Source organism: Vidua chalybeata, chromosome 19, assembly GCF_026979565.1.
Source record: "Vidua chalybeata isolate OUT-0048 chromosome 19, bVidCha1 merged haplotype, whole genome shotgun sequence".
Taxonomy (NCBI): domain Eukaryota; kingdom Metazoa; phylum Chordata; class Aves; order Passeriformes; family Viduidae; genus Vidua; species Vidua chalybeata.
In genome coordinates, this window is record NC_071548.1 from 7,298,734 (window position 1) to 7,315,150 (window position 16,417).

General features: G+C 57.2%; 1 protein-coding gene across 2 annotated transcripts in view; it reads right to left on the minus strand.

The window, feature by feature from the left end:
- Nucleotides 1–15,078, minus strand: part of SLC38A10 (solute carrier family 38 member 10) — a 30,994-nt gene extending 15,916 nt beyond the window's left edge. The window contains exons 1-10 of one of the 2 annotated variants that reach the window (XM_053959987.1): nt 14,403–15,078; nt 13,520–13,637; nt 10,415–10,460; nt 9,276–9,369; nt 8,090–8,233; nt 7,048–7,172; nt 4,256–4,358; nt 3,398–3,580; nt 1,642–1,753; nt 1,358–1,464 (exon numbers count right to left, since the gene is read on the minus strand). In XM_053959987.1, coding sequence (XP_053815962.1) covers nt 1,358–1,464; nt 1,642–1,753; nt 3,398–3,580; nt 4,256–4,358; nt 7,048–7,172; nt 8,090–8,233; nt 9,276–9,369; nt 10,415–10,460; nt 13,520–13,637; nt 14,403–14,852 — 1,482 coding nt within the window. In that variant the 5' untranslated portion in view covers nt 14,853–15,078. The remainder of the gene's footprint in view (nt 1–1,357; nt 1,465–1,641; nt 1,754–3,397; nt 3,581–4,255; nt 4,359–7,047; nt 7,173–8,089; nt 8,234–9,275; nt 9,370–10,414; nt 10,461–13,519; nt 13,638–14,402) is intronic. The other variant, XM_053959985.1, reaches the window with a different exon arrangement.
- Nucleotides 15,079–16,417: the final 1,339 nt, after the last annotated feature.

Consider the following 16,417-nt stretch of genomic DNA (forward strand, 5'->3'; position numbering starts at 1 on the left):
AGGGCGGGCAGGTGTGTTCTCGCTCCAAGCAGGAATGCAAACCTGACAGGCAATGGATCACTCAGGGAAGGCTGGACAGCTTGCTGCCAGCCCCTCGAGAAGTAACCCGGGGCCTGATGCTTTAGATAAGCCCTTCCTCCTTTGTGGGGATTTCTGCAGGACAAACATCTCCCTCAGCCTCGTGACCGGGTTTGGGGTCAGGCATTGTGAGGGCCCCAGTGTCCCACCCCGAGCAGCCGGGCTGAGAGCTCAGCCTGTCCTGAGTGCAGCCTCGAGGCACTGCAGGGAAACACTCTGGCTCAGCCGGAATAGAAGGCAATTCTTGAAAGTGCTCTTTGTTTCCCTGAAAAACCCAGGCTGGCATTCAGACTCCTGCTCGGGGTTTCACTCAAAGAAGTTCGGAGCTAAGTGTCAGAATTCAGAGTGAAAGCTGGAAAGTTGGACTACTTCCTTGTGTCAGGGAAAGCACAGGGAAGAAAAAAAACACACACCCTGCTTAAAAAATTCATGTAGGTTTGCAAAGCAACAAGTCATTAAGCAGAGAACCAGCCACCAGTTCTGTGAGTCCTACAAAAACGTGCTGCTCTCCCTTGCTGACTCCACACTGTGCCCAAAACCTTATTCCCAGCCCAGCACTGTCCTGACTGGGAATGTTGGGACAGAGGCCCGTGAAAAAGGCAGTGGATTAAATTATTGTTAGGGAAAAAACCCAAAACCTGTTAATTTCAGCCCACGGTATTTGCAGGAGCAGAGAGATCAAGCCCAGCAAAGAGCCACTTTGTTTCAGTCCCTGAGGAGGCCAATTCAAACTGGAGCAAAAGGAAAAGTTAAACTTCTAACAGCCTCTGAACGACCCCAATCCCTCAGAAAATCAATTCCTGAAGCAACACCTCTGTGTGTGTTCCTTTTTACTATTATTTTGGTTGAAAGCAGAAAGCTGAGGGTCGGCAGCACAAACCACATCGTGGAGCCCTGTTTGTTTTACCCAGCCCGGGCAGGTCGGGATGTGAGGCTTTAAGGTTTTACAGGCTGCCTGGATTTCCTGTTCTGAGGATCCAAAACCTGAATCCCACCCGCAGGAGCACAGGAAGCAGCATTTTATGCACAAAATGACTGCTTCACTTGCTGCTGGAGGGACAAAAAGAGCTGGTGTTCCAGCTTGGGCCAGCACCTCTACCACTGTCTGTGCATCCCTAAGTGGTGGACACCCACCCAGAACAGCTCCCACCTGTACTGGGCAGACTGGAGGGGGAGGCTGGAGGAGGTGCTGAGCAGTTTTCTGTGCTGCAGCCAAATGAAGCACGTTCCCAGGCTCTGCACAGGGCTTAGGGGGATGTCAAGCAGCATCAGCACTGACCTGTGAACAAAGCGCATTCTTGTGGATCTTCTTGTAAATAAGAGCTGGGCAGATGAAACAAATGAGGCTTCCCATGGTCGCACCTGTCAGGCCCAGGACTGTTTCCACTGGGAAGAAGAGGAAAAGTCAGCAAAGGTCTTTTCCAGGAGTGCCAGAGCAGCAGCACAGGACAGCTGCCAGAGCCCCCGGGCAGGATGGGGTGTGAGTCTGGTCACCCCAGCCAGGAAAACAAATAACAGAGCCCAGAGAAAGCAGCCAGCCCTTGTTCCCAGCTCCTCACTCACCATTCGGGATCATGATGCCTCCGACCATGGTTCCAAACACAACAGCCAGCGTCAGGGCTTTGAAGCGGAGCGGGGGCATGTAGCCCCCGGCAGCGAAGGTGCCGTCCTTCTGCTGGGAGGGCAAGGGTGGAGGGGGAGAGCTTAGCCCTGGTATCGCAGTGCCCAGACCCTCAGCAATTCCCTCAGCCCCCGAGCAACTCCCTCAGCAATTCCCCCTGCAGCCCCAGCCCATCCCAACTGTGATCCCCTCGGCTGTGCCCCAGTCCTCGAGCAGGGGCTCAGAGAACAGCCCAAGGCCGAGGGCAAGAGGAAGGAGCAGGAGGGAGAGGTCACAGGGGGCTGTGCTAGGGAGAGGTGGCCATTCCCACTGCTTTCCACCACAGGAGCAGCCCCTCTGACTGGGAGACACCCCAGGGAGACTGCAGGGGAGGATGGGTGCTGCTGGGCAGCTGCTGGAGGAATTCCAGAGGCCCTCTGCTTCCCATCCCATCCCATCTCCCGAGTGGGAGGTGTGGAAGGCAGAGGCCCCAGAGTGCCCTGCAGACCCGCAGGTCCCAGCTGCACTGCTGCACAGATGGGGGAGGAAGGCAAAGCGACACCTTCAGAGCCCAGCCAGCCACGAGCTGAGCCCAGGCGAGATCCAAAGTGTTCCCAAGTGTTTCCAGCACTTCTTCCTCTGCACCCGCCGCCTCTCACCGACCGTCTGCCCCCATCCTCAGGCCCTCCCAACGTGAGAAAAGAGCCGGGGGCTTCTCACAGGCAGAAGTGGCAGGATTTAGAGCTATAAATTGCTCAAGTTTTATTTCCTGCCTAAGAGGTTTCTATTTATGCGGCCACACAAAGGCCTCAGAACATTCCCACAATCTCTCACTGTTATTCGCTGAATCCCATCGGCGCGCTCCGTGCGCACAATGCACAGAGGAGAACACGCCACTGCCACAAGGGACTCACAGTCTCCAGCAGACAGACCAGCTTCAGTCACAAAGGCTGGCTGAGGACTGGCCCTGGGAAAGGTGGAACGTGTGGGAGAGGGCTGGATCCCATATCCCACTGCCCGCCCCCGCAGCGGGCCGGCACCGCAGCCCGGGAGGCGCTGGAGGAAGGGGACATCCGAACCCGGAGAGGAAAGGGCTGCTCCAGGGCTGCTGACAAAGGTGCTGGGTGAGAATAATGGAGCAGGAATGAGCAGGCACACGAGGAAGCAAGAAGAAATGGGGCTGGGCTGGGCTCCGAGGCTGGGAACAGGAGCTTGAGCTCAATGAGCTGGCCGGCAAAAGGACAGCAGCTGGAGCAGCAGGAAATGAGGAGGCTCTGCTGCTTCCAAAAGCACATTTCTCCCTCTTTCTGAGGGGAAGAAACCACCTCGGCTCTGAGCTGTGTAACATGTCCATGCCAGAGCTGGAATCCCCAGCGGAGCAGGGAGCAGCAGCCACGGGACATGTGCTTTACACTGGGAACTCCAGTCCTTTGGCCCATGGAATTCCTCTGCAGAGAGGCCACGAACCTCCAAGTGCCAGGGATTAACCAGTGAGCAGAGCAGGATTTGCAGATGGCCACAGGCCCCTGCTGCACTGTCACCACACCCTGGGCACTGAGGATTTTATGGGAGTTGAGGCTTTGTCCCTTGGGATAGCGAGTGCCTGCCACATGCCACTATCACCAGAGTCTCAGGGAGCCAAGGCAGGTTTGGGGCCTGGTCAGAGGCCAAAGAGTCACAAAAACCCTTCAAAAACCAAGCTTCACACTGGGATCTTACCTGCTGCTCAAAGAGCAGGGTGTTCAGTGCCTGTCTGCAGGGCAGGATCATCATGGGGAACCCCACCGCCACCGACATCATGAATCCCACTCGGATCATCTCCGTCACCACGTTGGAAGGGAAGTTCATCAGGACGTTCCCAGCAATGGCCTCGGTGTAACTCACGTAGCCAAAGAAGCCCACCTGGGGAGGGGAGCAGGGTTGGACTCCCAGCACTTCACACCTGCTCCTCACAGAGGGGGCAGGACCTTGGAGTGACCTCCCGTTGGAGCAGCCAAGTGAGAACGTGAGGTCGCTTCCATGGGCACCCCAAAACCTGGGACAGGTCGTTAATCAAGAGTGGGAACTGACTAAAAGCAAGTTTCTCATCTCATCAAATCCAGGGGTTTTCCTAGAGGACACACTTTGTTTGCTGCCAGGCCCGTGGACTGTCCCTCTCCAACAGAGGGGCTGTCACATTTCCCTGCAGCAGCCTGGCTCGTGGGCCAAGGCTCTCCTCAGGAATTATTAACCCAGTTTTATTAACTGCTGCCTTATGAGGCATAACTTCCTTCAAAACAGGCTGGAAAAAGCTCTCCCAAACTCTGGGCAGCAGCCCCTGCTCCAGGCTGGGCCCAGGAAGAGCTGGGCCTCACTGTGCCTCCATCCAAGGAAACATGCCACTCTGAAAACCTGGATTCTCCCAGTGCCCCCTGTGCTCTTGGGTTCATCACCTCCCACCTAACTCTGCTTTCAGCACGACAACTTATCAGTCAGAATAAATACAGATAAGCAGAAAGCAGCCCCAGCTGTAGATAAATCCTCATCCCTGTGGCCCCTCCAGATTTCTGGCAAGGGAAGAGAAGGGGAAGTTCCTACCATGATGTAAAAGGTGGTGACCACGTTTAGGGAAGAAGCAAATATGGAGCTCATGATTTTCACAGAAGGCTCATCCAGGCTGTCGTAAGTAGGCAAGACCTGACTGTAAAAAGGGTAAAATATTTAAGGAAACCTGCAGGAAATGGGAGAAAACCCCCAATCCCAGCCCATTCTCTGCCTCAGCCCAGCAGCAACGAATCCCTGACACCTTCCCCCTCTGGAGCATAAACACCTGCTGCTATTCCACAATTTATACTGCTAATGCCAAGAGATTTCAGAACACTCATAACTTTTAAGTGTTGCAAAAATATTCCTGCTCTCCCCACCCCACCACGTGGAGCGAAACGTGTGATGTAAACATTCGGGTTCAGCAGGGGTTGCAAAATGAATGACCGTTTGTTCCCGGGGCAACGGGTGGCTCCGGGCCAGCCCCAGCGCCAGAGATTATTGTTCTTGGAGCTCTCCGTGCTGATAATTAAAGCAACACAGTGTTTACAGAGGAAAAGCGGGAAGAAGGTTGGAGCATCCCACTGTCTGAAGGAAAATTAAACAAACAAACCCCAGCGCAGCGCCTGTCCTACTTCAGCTCGCTTCGCAGAAAGCCAGAAGTGCCAATTCCCTGGGATTTGGGGTATTTACAGCCTTGGAAAGCGTGGGGAATGCTCCTTTTGACATCAGGTGCATATTTTAGCAATTCATTAACCTCTTGTTACTTTAATTCTAGCGGCTACCTCCTGGAACTCTCCTGGGAGAAGGGAGGGGGCCTGCAGGGAGATGGGAAGGGGCATCCCCAGCTCCAGTGGGCACCAAGCCATTCCCAGGAAGTGTGTCAGGCTGAGGCCCAGCAGAAAGATCCTTAACCCTTAATCCCTGAACATCAAAGGAGGCTGAACACATCGGGCTCCGGGGCTGGAGGTACCAGCAGGGAGCAAGGACTTCCCTGGGAGTCTCCATTTGGGATTCCTCCCTGGGAGTGAGGAGACTGGCTTCCCTAGGAATCTCTCCATTTGGGATTTCTCCCTGGGAGTGAGGAGACTGGCTTCCCTAGGAATCTCTCCATTTGGGATTTCTCCCTGGGAGAAGGGAGACTGGCTTCCCTAGGAATCTCTCCATTTGGGATTTCTCCCTGGGAGAAGGGAGACTGGCTTCCCTAGGAATCTCTCCATTTGGGATTTCTCCCTGGGAGAAGGGAGACTGGCTTCCCTAGGAATCTCTCCATTTGGGATTCCTCCCTGGGAGAAGGGAGACTGGCTTCCCTAGGAATCTCTCCATTTGGGATTTCTCCCTGGGAGAAGGGAGACTGGCTTCCCAAAGTCCCTCCACTTAGGATTCCTCCCTGGAGAAAGGAGATTGGCTTCTCTGGGAATCTCTCCATTTGGGATTCCTCCCTGCCCTCTCCACAGCCACCTCCAGCTCCATTCTGGCATTCAGCCTCCAAAAGAAAGGTCCAGGCAAACATTCATGCTTGGGAAGGGGAAAAAGAGGGAAAAAGGGAGGCTCTGCAGTGCGTATTGGAATGGTTAAAAAGGTGATTCAGAGGTTACCAAAATTAAATCTACCCAGCTGAGACTATATAGATAAACTATGCATGAAGAGAAGAACAGAATATATAGAGGGTGGGTAGAGAGAGAGATTTAAAAAATATAAATATTGCCTGGGCTGGGGACAGTGTATTTTCCTGATGTTTGGAAAAAACACACAGTTTTAGATTGGTGCTGCCATGAAGCCTATATTTAGGCACACACACAGGTCCAGACCAAACCATTTCCCTGAATTTCCAACTCTCAGGAAAATTGTTCTGGGTACTGCATGGCTTGCATAAGGAAAAGAACAATAAAAGGGATTTGTTAACAAGGTAAAGCTGCAAGAGAACACAATTCCCTTTGCCAGTTGTAATGGAGGCATTAAACAGCAAGCCTGGAGTGTGCCGGGGTAGGATCTGAGCTGCCAAAAGAGCCAGTAAGTGGGAAATGATGATTTGGATCTTGGAGTGGGTGTAAACACAGCAGTCTGAGCAAATTTTATCTGTCACATTCATTTACTGTTGGCACGAGACCCATTTGCTGGAACTACACGGGGGAAGCCCAGCTCTGCCAGGCTTCCAGAGGAGGATGGTCCTTCCAGAGCAGGCCAGTCCTTCCCTGTCCAGGCCTGGATTTACACTGGTTAGAGCTGTCAGGGTTCTGGCCAGGCACATAGCACTCACTGGTGCAGCAGGGAATGCTGCTGCAAACCTGGGACAGCCTGGCCTGCCCTCACCTTCTCCCACTCGTCTGCCAAACCAGGGAACTGGCCAGGTGGAAATAGCCTGGTCTGCTCTCACCTCCTCCCATGTGCCACTACACCCAGGGAACTGGAAATGCAGGAACACCCCTCCAAAGCCAACAGCTGTGTGAGCTTCGCCGTGTTCTCCAGGAAATCTGGGGAAGCAGAGCAGCCCCCAGCATTCAGTACTCAGGGGGTCACACAGAGGGGTGGCACAGCCTTTCCTGGTGCACCTTCCCTTCAAGAAGCAGGGGAATTTCATCCCTCCTGCAGCTGCACCAGAGCTGTTTGGCTCCAGTGGTCTCATGTTGCTCCATTACAAGAATTCCCAGGTGAAATGGAATAACAAAAGGGCCTGGGTAACAAAAGGGTCAGGACTGAATGAGAGGCTGAACTTTTATCGAGCTGGATGAAAACAAACCTCCAAAGCAGATGGTATCTATCCCTTGCAGATCCTCCTGACCCTGTGCCCTCACACAAACTCACTGCAGGAACAACTGCCAGGGCTGGGAATGGCAGGTACTTACGACTGGCAGGCAAAGGACATTCCAAAGATGGGGATGCAGCGGAAAATGCCCTCCCAGCGCACGTAACTCACTCGCTGCAGCCACTGCCCGCTGAAGAGCCCGTGATTGAAGGAGGACACCACAACCTGCAGCCAGGACAGACAGCAGGGGTGAGCAGCCAGCCCCAAACAGCCGCAGGGCAGCAGCAGCGCCGGGCTGGGATAACAGGCAGCGTGTGACAGCTCTGCAGGGAGCAGCCTGAGCTGCCACCACAGCCCCACCCCAATCCCCCAGCTCCACGTCCCACCCACACAGCTCCCAGGGCCACCGAGGATCCCAGAGAGGATTTCAAGGGATCTATGACATTCCCCCCCTTGTTTGATGCCATCAGACATCACAGCACACACGGTTTCCACCGACACATTAACTGTGAGAATTATTGTTCAAAGCTACCTCTTTTGCATGTTTTAAAATCTGTTTTTAACATGTTTTTAAATCCAAACAGGAAGCACTGCTGGCCTTAGAGAATCCTGTTCAGCAGAGAGAGACAAAAGGTCCTAAACAGGATCCCACCTGTAGCTCCAGGGCCATTTAACACCACCAGCTCACCAAAGAGAAGGAAAAACTTTATGGAAAGAGGGAGGAGCCGAGGCCAGGGAGCTGCCTTGCCATGGACACGAGAACTGGCAGGAGTTGGGTTGCACAGGAAGCAGAAGGTAAATATGTCTGAATGTCTGTTTATAATATCCTTGGATGGGGTTTCTAATCCCCAGGGATGTTTCAGTGCAGCCAGCTCTTGTGAATGTTGTGGTTTCTTAAAGGCACAGCTCCTGGGAGGCTCCACACCTCCCTGAGGAGGCAGCTCTCAGGTGTGACCCTGCACAGCCTACTGGAAAAGTTACGTGGAAAGAATCCCCACTCCTCCCCTTCCTTCCAGTCCTGAAATGTGGGTGAGACAGGGCTGGGGCTCCACGAGGGAATCACAGGAGCATCTGGGAGGTGAAACTGATCACCAAAATCCAAGAGACAGCAGGAGAGCGGGACGCCCGGTGTCCATACCCACCACAAACATGAAGACGCTGTAGAAGATGAGAGCCATGGCACTGAAGGACTGAATGGAGGCCATCATGTTCCTCTGGAGGCTCAGGGGAAGGACAATGCACAGGGAGACAGCGAAGAGCAGGACGATGCGGAACGGGCCCGACACCTGCAGAAGGGACCTGCATCAACACCTGGAGCAGGGAGGACACCCAACACACCCCCCCCAGGCAGCAAACCCTGGCGTGGCTCATCTTTCCAGAGTGAAAGGCACCTTTCAACAGTGCAGTTCTGTGTCTGGAGGTGTTTGAAGATGCTGCCAGGGCTCTGTCTGTGCTGAGCTCAGTCACTGGGTGCCACTGTTGCTCTGCAGTGTGTGACACGTCCGAGCTGGAAGCATTTGGGGGGTGGCTGGGGATGGGGTAAATGCTAATCCAGCACAAGCTATTTAGGTATTTTCATGCAATTAAATAAAACCTAAATTTACTTGGGGAGACGAGAAATTGAAAGTGTTGAAAACTCCAATCCAGAAAATTAATCAAAGCCTCACACTGGTATTTATTATAGCAGAACACCCTGGAATGCTTGGAAATATTTAATACCTAATTTGGCTGCAGCCTCAACACATCTTTTTTAACTTCACAGTCCCTTAATCTGAGCTTAGGAGCATCAGGCAGCACAGATAACACTCCACCAAAAATCCTTTTGCTTCCCTGCACGGCCCTCGTGCCGGCTCCGAGGAGCACCTCTTGCCTCTGAGCATCCTGAGCCAGCAGCAGGCTCATCACACGGCTGAGGAGGCAGGAACACAGAGATTTTGGCCACAAAACCGGCCAGGGACAGGACAAAAATCCCTCCTGAACTACAGGGAGGAGAGCTCAGGCAGAGGAACTGCCTGTCACTACCCACTGGGGCAGAATTAAGGCAGGAAGCATTATCTCCCCCAGGAATCTGCTCCACAATTAATAAGGGACCAAGTTAAAAAGAATTCCTTTGATGGCAATGCCATATTGGAGTTTGACACAGCTGATTGTTTGCCATATGTCTGAGCTTCCCAGACTTCCCAGAGCTGAGGCTCCGTGCACGAGGATCTCCCCGTGAGGGGACCCCACAGAGCCCCCCTGGGACCCCCTGGGCAGGAGCTCTGCTGTAGCCAGGGGACACAGGGCTCAGTGCAAGGTCTGGGAGCACTGCAGGAGTGATTTATTCACCTGGAATCCGAGCATCTGGGCAAAGAAGTTGGAGCCCAAATCGCCGATGACGACGTAGAAAGCGATGCAAGTGCCCAGCATCAGCCCAATCATGCTGCAAACGCAAACAGGGATGGGTTAGGAGAGCCACGCTCCCATCCTCAGCCTTGGGAAGAGCAGGACACCCCTTCTGCACTCCATGCCAATAAAACAGCCACCAGAGAACCTCCATCCACACCAAACACCCGGAGATGCAGCTCTGCCCACAACCCATGCAGGGGTTTAACTCCTCTTGGGAGCCACGGGGGAAAAAACCCAAGGAAAGCTGATCTTGGAGATGACAAGAACTCCTTGAACTCCTGGAAAAATTCAAAAGAAATCAGCACCAGGCTCTCAGAGCCCCACACCCACAGCAGGACGCTGCCATGAGAGTCTCAATACCCAGTGAGCTCTCCAACGTCTCTCCACATAATGGACCACACTTTAATGAAAAGATTGTCCATGAACTGCTTCTCCTCCTACTCCTGGACCACTTTCCTTCCCAATTCCAATTATAGAACATCCCTGTGGCAATTACAGCCTCTGCTTGCATGGACAAGCAACATCTGAGGAATAATCTGTGTATTTTTAGTGCTGAGCAGTAGTTTGCAGCTGGGAGGAGCTGGCCCTGGGCTCAGCACACATGGAAAAGAATCCCTGCTGGAAAAGGCAGGGCTGTGAGGATTGTGCCATCACCTGACATCTGCACTGGGGTCATGGGAGGAAGTAGAGATGGAGGCAGGATTCCCCCCTCAAGGCATCTCGCGGGGAAGGGAGCACAGAGGGCAGGAGCAGAGCAGATCCCGGCATCCAAGGAAGCAAACACTCCCTCCCACTACCTCAACAGCGGGGATGCCACCCCTGGAAAGCTGCCAGGAGTGACACGGCTGTGATTTCACAGCAGAGCAGGAGAGGAGCTCATCCCCACCTCCTGTGCTCCCAGCGCCTGGGAAGTGAAGGGATGGAGGTGACAGCTGGGAGCTGTGCTCAGGGCATCTCCCCCAGCCTCCCCTGGAACTCCAGGAGGCAGCACAGCAAGGCAGGAGAGCACAGCAAGGCACACAAAGGTTTTCACCGCAGACACCCAAACTGTTCACACTTTGAATCAGCAGCAGATTTACCTCGTTTCCACCAACATTTTTCCTGCTTTTCCATAGGCATGAAATGCTGGCATAAAAGGGAAAAAAGAGTGGAAGTTAGTCAAAGAAAGGTCCAGAACAGGGCAAGATGTCAGTTCACAATTAGACACCAACAGTGACACAGGGCAGTGCAGAAGGAACCCACCACTGGTATTTTGGGGCTGTTTCCCTCACCCTCCCACTTTCTTTTTCAGCCTTTCCCTTTGGAAACTGAAAACCACATAAGACGGGAGCAGGGATGAGGGAAAGCCAGCAAGCAGGTTCTTTTTTTTTTCTGTTTAAAACCAGAAGTGGTGTGAAGCAGCAGCCACACATGGCAGCCATTAAAGGCAATGGGAGAGAAAATATTCCTGTACAAGATTGTGTGTGGCGAAAGTTAAAGTGGTGCAGAATTCCAATCCAAGTCCCCTTTTTATTTTTATCTTCCCCCTCGAACTGGGCTGCCCGACATGGCTGGCTGGGAGAGCTGAGCTGGTGCCCAGAACGTTCAATCCCATTCCCAGAATACCCAGTGCTCCCAACCCACACCAAAGGGCTGCTGCCAAGGCTTTGCTTTCCCCCCCTTCCATCCTGGGGTTGGAGCAGAAAATGCTCAGTAGTCCTCAAATCACTGGGTTTTCTCTTAAAAAGACAATGCCAAGAAAAATTTACTTCTATTTTTAGCTCTTACTGGGCAGAACGGGAATGGGGAGCTCCGGTGCCAAACCCAGACCACAGTGCCCAAATCTGCCAGTGAGGTCCAGCATGAACCCACCACCCTGGAGTCCCCTCTGCCTTCCCTTGAGGCACAGCCCAACATCTCCAGCGCCTGCCAGAAAACAAACTCGAATCCTTTCTGGAAGCTTCTCCTGCTATTTGAAATATTAGCTTCAACTCTTGATTTCCTTGGACTCTACTCGAGCTAAAAATTCAGGAAACGAGATGTTCTCCCACAGAATGAGCAAAAGGCACGGCAGGGACCCACAGCCCGGAGCAGGGATGTGGGGAAGCACCCAAAATAGCTGCTGGATCAGTGACAGGGCAGCGGGACAGCCGCCACCAGGCACTGTGCCCGGGCACGGGGAGCGGCCGCTCCGCTCCGGCCTCCTCTGGGAACTCACAACCAGGAGGGAAAAGGCAACAGCTCTGGGGGGGTCAGGCCCACGGATGAAGGGTCTGGGAGGAGAAAGAGGAGCCAGCAAGAGGAAAAGATCCCTCCTGGAGATGGGTCAGTAACAGGCTGAGCTCGGGGGGTGGGGGGGAATGGAGGAATGGTGCTGCCCATCCTCCCAGAGCACATTCCAGCCTCTGGATACGGACACAGCCCCGGGTGGTGCTGGAACCAGCCCATCTCCCCGGCTGTTTGGGATCGGTGCTCAATGAGAAAAACCCTCCAAACGTTGTGGGCAGGCGTCCCCACCTGGGGACAACGGAAAAATGGGATTCTTTATCTTCTCCAGAAGGTAACGACTGTAAAATAAATGGTAGAGTCAAATCCTCGGAATGGGATCTTGGAATGCCCCCAAATTGGGCAGAGCTTGCTCAGTACCTGGAGAAACCTTTCAAACCCAGTGTGGTTCCTGGGACAGCGCTTCAGCCCCTTGCCCTGCAGGGCTGAGCTGCCCCTCAGGAGCTGCCCAGCACATCCCGAGTGCTGCTGGAAGGGGAGGGATTCGCTCCTCTCCTGGTTAAAACCCATCTGGGAGCCACCTCCCGCTTCCCTCCTCACCCACACATCTCCCTGCAGCCCTTCCCCTTCCCGCCGTGGTGCCGAGCCAGCGCCAGCCCCGGCCTGGGACGGGCTTTGTGCCGGAGCCGCGGCTGCTGGAGTTCCTCCGGAAGGCTCTGCCCGCCCTGCAGGGAATGTGCACCACTTTCCTCCGCGCCTCGGCGCTGCCAAAACCTCCCAGGAGCGCCCGCAGATGTCCCCGGGCCCAGCCTGTGGGGACAAAGGGGTCTGTGTGGAGCTGCCCGGCCTCGGAGCATTGGGATGCGGCGTGGGAGCGCGTGGCAGCTCTCCCAGGGCACGGGGAGCGGGCACGGCGCCGCTGCCAGCCCCCCCTGGCAGGAGGAAGCTGGGAAGCATTACTGGCCCTCTCTGTATTGCAGCCCCTCGGCTCCCGGGCGGGCAGAGGATCCCTTCTTCCCGGGACACGCTCCAAGGCGGAGGGGACTCTCTGTGCTGCGGGAAGCTGCACACAAAGGCGTCTTGTGAGGGGCAGGGAGCAGCGGCACCGGCAGCTGGGCCGGGGGCTCCCCCTTCCCCCTGGCACCAAAACAGCCTCCCAGACCACGGAGCCTCTCCATGCTTTCCGTTCCTAGCAGAGGCAAGCCGGCAGAAGCCGGGATGTGCTTCCTGGGAGCAGCACCGTGGACGCTCTGAGGGAGGAGCAAACCCATCTGTCAGCAGCTGGTGGGAGCCCTTGTGCCAGGGCAGCGCCAAGCAGCTCCCTCCTCCCACAGAGAAGTAAGGCAGAACGAGGAAAAGGAGACTTTTCCTGCTGCTCCATATGCCAAGGGCAAGGACTGGAACCCAAACAGCTCCTCCTGCTCCCCAGGGCACTCAGGATCCCAAGAGAGGCCACGAGCAGAGGCCAATCCCGGCGCCAGCGCTGAGCTCCGAGGTTTTGGCTCTGCCAAAACCCACCCAGGGACCTTCCAGATGTTTTTACTTTCTCAGCCCTTTGGAACCTCGCTCCGTTTCCTCTCTGCTGAGCCATAAAGGAGCTCCCAGCTCGGATCCAGGCAGCCCAGCTCCGTGCCAGGCTGGCAGAACCCGCTGTCCCGGCAGCGCTGGGTGGGGAACTCGTGCCCAGACCCATCATTAATTCATCCCAGCCCCACAATTCATCCCAGATGGCTCCCGGGAGCTGGGGTTTGGATCACCTCCTCCCCTGCCCCGCGGAGGCTGAACAGCTCAGCACCCATTAACAGGGCTGTGGGAGCAGGATCCAACCCTGCCCCGGGGGAGAGGCCGAGGCACAGCAAGGCAAACTTGGGAACCGCAGCAGGGAAACATTTGCTGCTCCAGCCTGCAAACTGGGAGGCCAAGGAAGGCCCCGGTGCTGAGAGAGGGGCTGGGGAGCAGCCCCGGGGCTGGGGTCTCACCGAGGCCGGGGTAGGTCCTGCGCTTGCTGAGGTTGGCCGACTTCACCAGGAACATGCAGGACTGGTGAGTCATCCACGAGCAGAAGATCAGCAGCACGGCTCCCAGGAGGATCCCACACTGCAACGGAGGAGCGCAGCAGGAGATGGTGGGGAGGGGGGAGGTCAGCCCCCCACCCACCGCAGCCCGGCCGCCCTCCCTCAGCTCGCCCCGCGTGCTCCAGCCACGTTTTTCCCTCTTTCGGGAAGTTCTGCTCCCCCCTTCTCTCCGCGGCCCAAGGACAGCGCAGCCGCCTCCCACAGCTCCCAGCTGCGCCCCGAGCAGCGAGCTGGGAGCAGAACTCCCACCCTGGCTCACCCCTCCTCAGCCAGCCCCTGCCCCGCTGCCTTCCCCGCGTGCAGGGCTGGCACCCAGGGGCACCCAGCCGGTGCCTTGGCACAGCCCCGGCTGCCAGGGAGGGGTGCGGGGGCACAGCCGGGTCTGGAAAAGCCTCCGGGTTTTGTTTATCGTATTTCACGATTATTTAATTTCTCCCTTCTCCTTTACAAGGCAGGCAGGAGCCATCAGCGGGACCACAGGGCAGGGCAAAACCCAGGGTTTGGAGCAGAAGTTTTGAGTTGGAGACTCCTCCGCGACTGGGGAAAAACGCAGGGTTTGGAGCACGAGATGCCCGGTCCGGGCGCGAAGCGATTCCTTTGCTGACTTTCCTCTCCAGCCAGGGAACCACCCCCCAAATTCGGGCCAGAATTCGAGAATTTGGCCCGGCCGTGGAGGAGCTCGCGGGGGCTTTCGGCTGCCAAGGGCACGGAGCGACACCCCCGGCCCAGCCCGGGGGACACCGGCAGGACCCCGCTCGGACACAGCGCCCGGCGGGCGGCCCCTCACCTGTCGGAAGCAGAAGGGCACGGTGAGCACGCTCACCCCCACGATGCTGTTCACCACGTTCATGATCAGGCCCCAGTTGGAACCCGCCGCCGCCGCCGCCGCCATGGCCCGCGGCGGAGGATCCCCGCGCCGGGGGACCCGCTCTGTGGCCGCTCCCCGAGCCCCACGGCCGGCTCGGAGCGCCCGGTGCCCCCGGTCCCCCTCAGCCGGCCGTACCCGCCATGGCCCCACCGGGCACGCCCCGACCCGGCACCGGCCACAGCGGCACTTCCGGCTTCCGCCGCCGCCGCAGGAAGTGACGTGTCCGCGCGGCGGAGCGGGGGCGCTCCTGCCGCCCCGGAGGCCTGGACTCGCTGGTGGTGGAGGATAAAGGGGGGTCCCCATGGCTGGGGGCGCCCCCGGAGAGCCGAGCACGGCCAGGGCGGTGCGGGAGTGCACCAGGACACGCATCCATGCGGAGCCGCGCGTGGAAAGGCACGGAGGTGCTCGTGCGCCTGCCTTTCCATGCGTGCGTGCACACACGCGCACGACCGCGCATCTTGCGGCAGCGCCGGCGCCCGAGCGGGGGTCCCCGGCCCGATGGCGGCCTCTGGAAGACCCCTCGAGGGCAGCCCATCAGCCCCGGCATCCCCTCCCCCGTGCACATCTGCGCACGCATCCAGCTGTGCACACACATCTGCTCCCCACCCGCAGCGGAGCCATCCCCAGCTCCGTACCCCCCACATCCCACGGGATAAGGGGAAAAAGAAGGAAAGACTTGGGGGGGCTCTGGAAGGGCGCCCCGAGGCCGGGCGTGGCGGCAGCTCCGAGCGGCGCTCGCCAAGGGCACGTTCCCGACGGAACGGAACGCGGCGCTCGTATAATTTGCAGCAATTGCGATGGGAAACCGCAGGAATTCGCTCTACAAAAGGTTTTGCAGGGAGGTGAACAGGCGGCCTAATTCCCTCCAGGTGCGCCGTGCGTGGCATCGGTAGCTCCGGCTGCTTTTCCTGGCTCCTGTGCCGGGGCGGCGGCTGTGTCCGTGCTGGGATGAGGGATCTCCTCGGGAATGTCACCCGTGCTCAGGAAAAGGGCTCTGGTGGCTTCTCCGTGTCCGAGTGGGAGCCGGGGGCTCGGGAAATGTGCAGAGCCAGCCAGGAGGCGCCGTGACACGGGATGAGGACACCAGGGGAGCTGCCCCTGCTCTGCCACCCTCCTGTGCCCATCCCCAGGGAATGGGGTTTTGCTGCAGCTCCTCAGGCACCTCCAGCTGCTCAGCAGCTCTGAACATCCCAAATTCTGCCTCCAGCAGGAGCCGGGCTCCGTCCCAGCAGCGCCAGGGCAGCTTCCCATCACACACCTGCCGAGAGCAAGGAGAAATCTCTGGAAAGCTCCAGCCACTCTGAACAGCCGGGCACCACCAGGGACCCCCGACCCTGCTCTGCCGCTGGGGAGCCGGCTAAGGGCCCTGAGGGGTTCGGGAGCCAGCAGCAGCACTCCCACCGCAGGGAATCCCAGGTGGCTCTGAGCCCTTCCCAGTCCTGCCCCGTGGCCCAGATTCCTCCCGCAGGATCTGGAGCCACGGAGAACAACCAGCCCCGGAGGATGGCAGAGCCACAGTGACGGTAATTAGAAATGGGGGCTTTAGGGAAGTACAAATCGCTCGGGATGTCCAGGGCCGCTGCCGGGGCCGACGCTGCTCCGCAGGGGTGTGCACACGTGTGCTGGCACACGCTGAGCTGAGCTGAGCCAATTCCCAGCTCTCACGGGCGATGCTGGCCCAGGAAAACAGCTGGGTCCATCTCTGTTCCCACCCACCCCACCCCACTCTTGTTCAGGAATTCGCCCCGGTGGCAGCTCCGTGCCGGGGGGCTCCCACGAACCTCCCACGGCACGGGGATGCTCTTCCCCGGAGCCATGGGAGCATCCCTGCCCTCCCTTCTTGGGGGACACGGCACAGGGTCCACGGGGAATGGGGAGGAATGGGAACCCCCTCTCCAGACCTGCGGCGAGCCCACCCACACCCCACCCCGTGT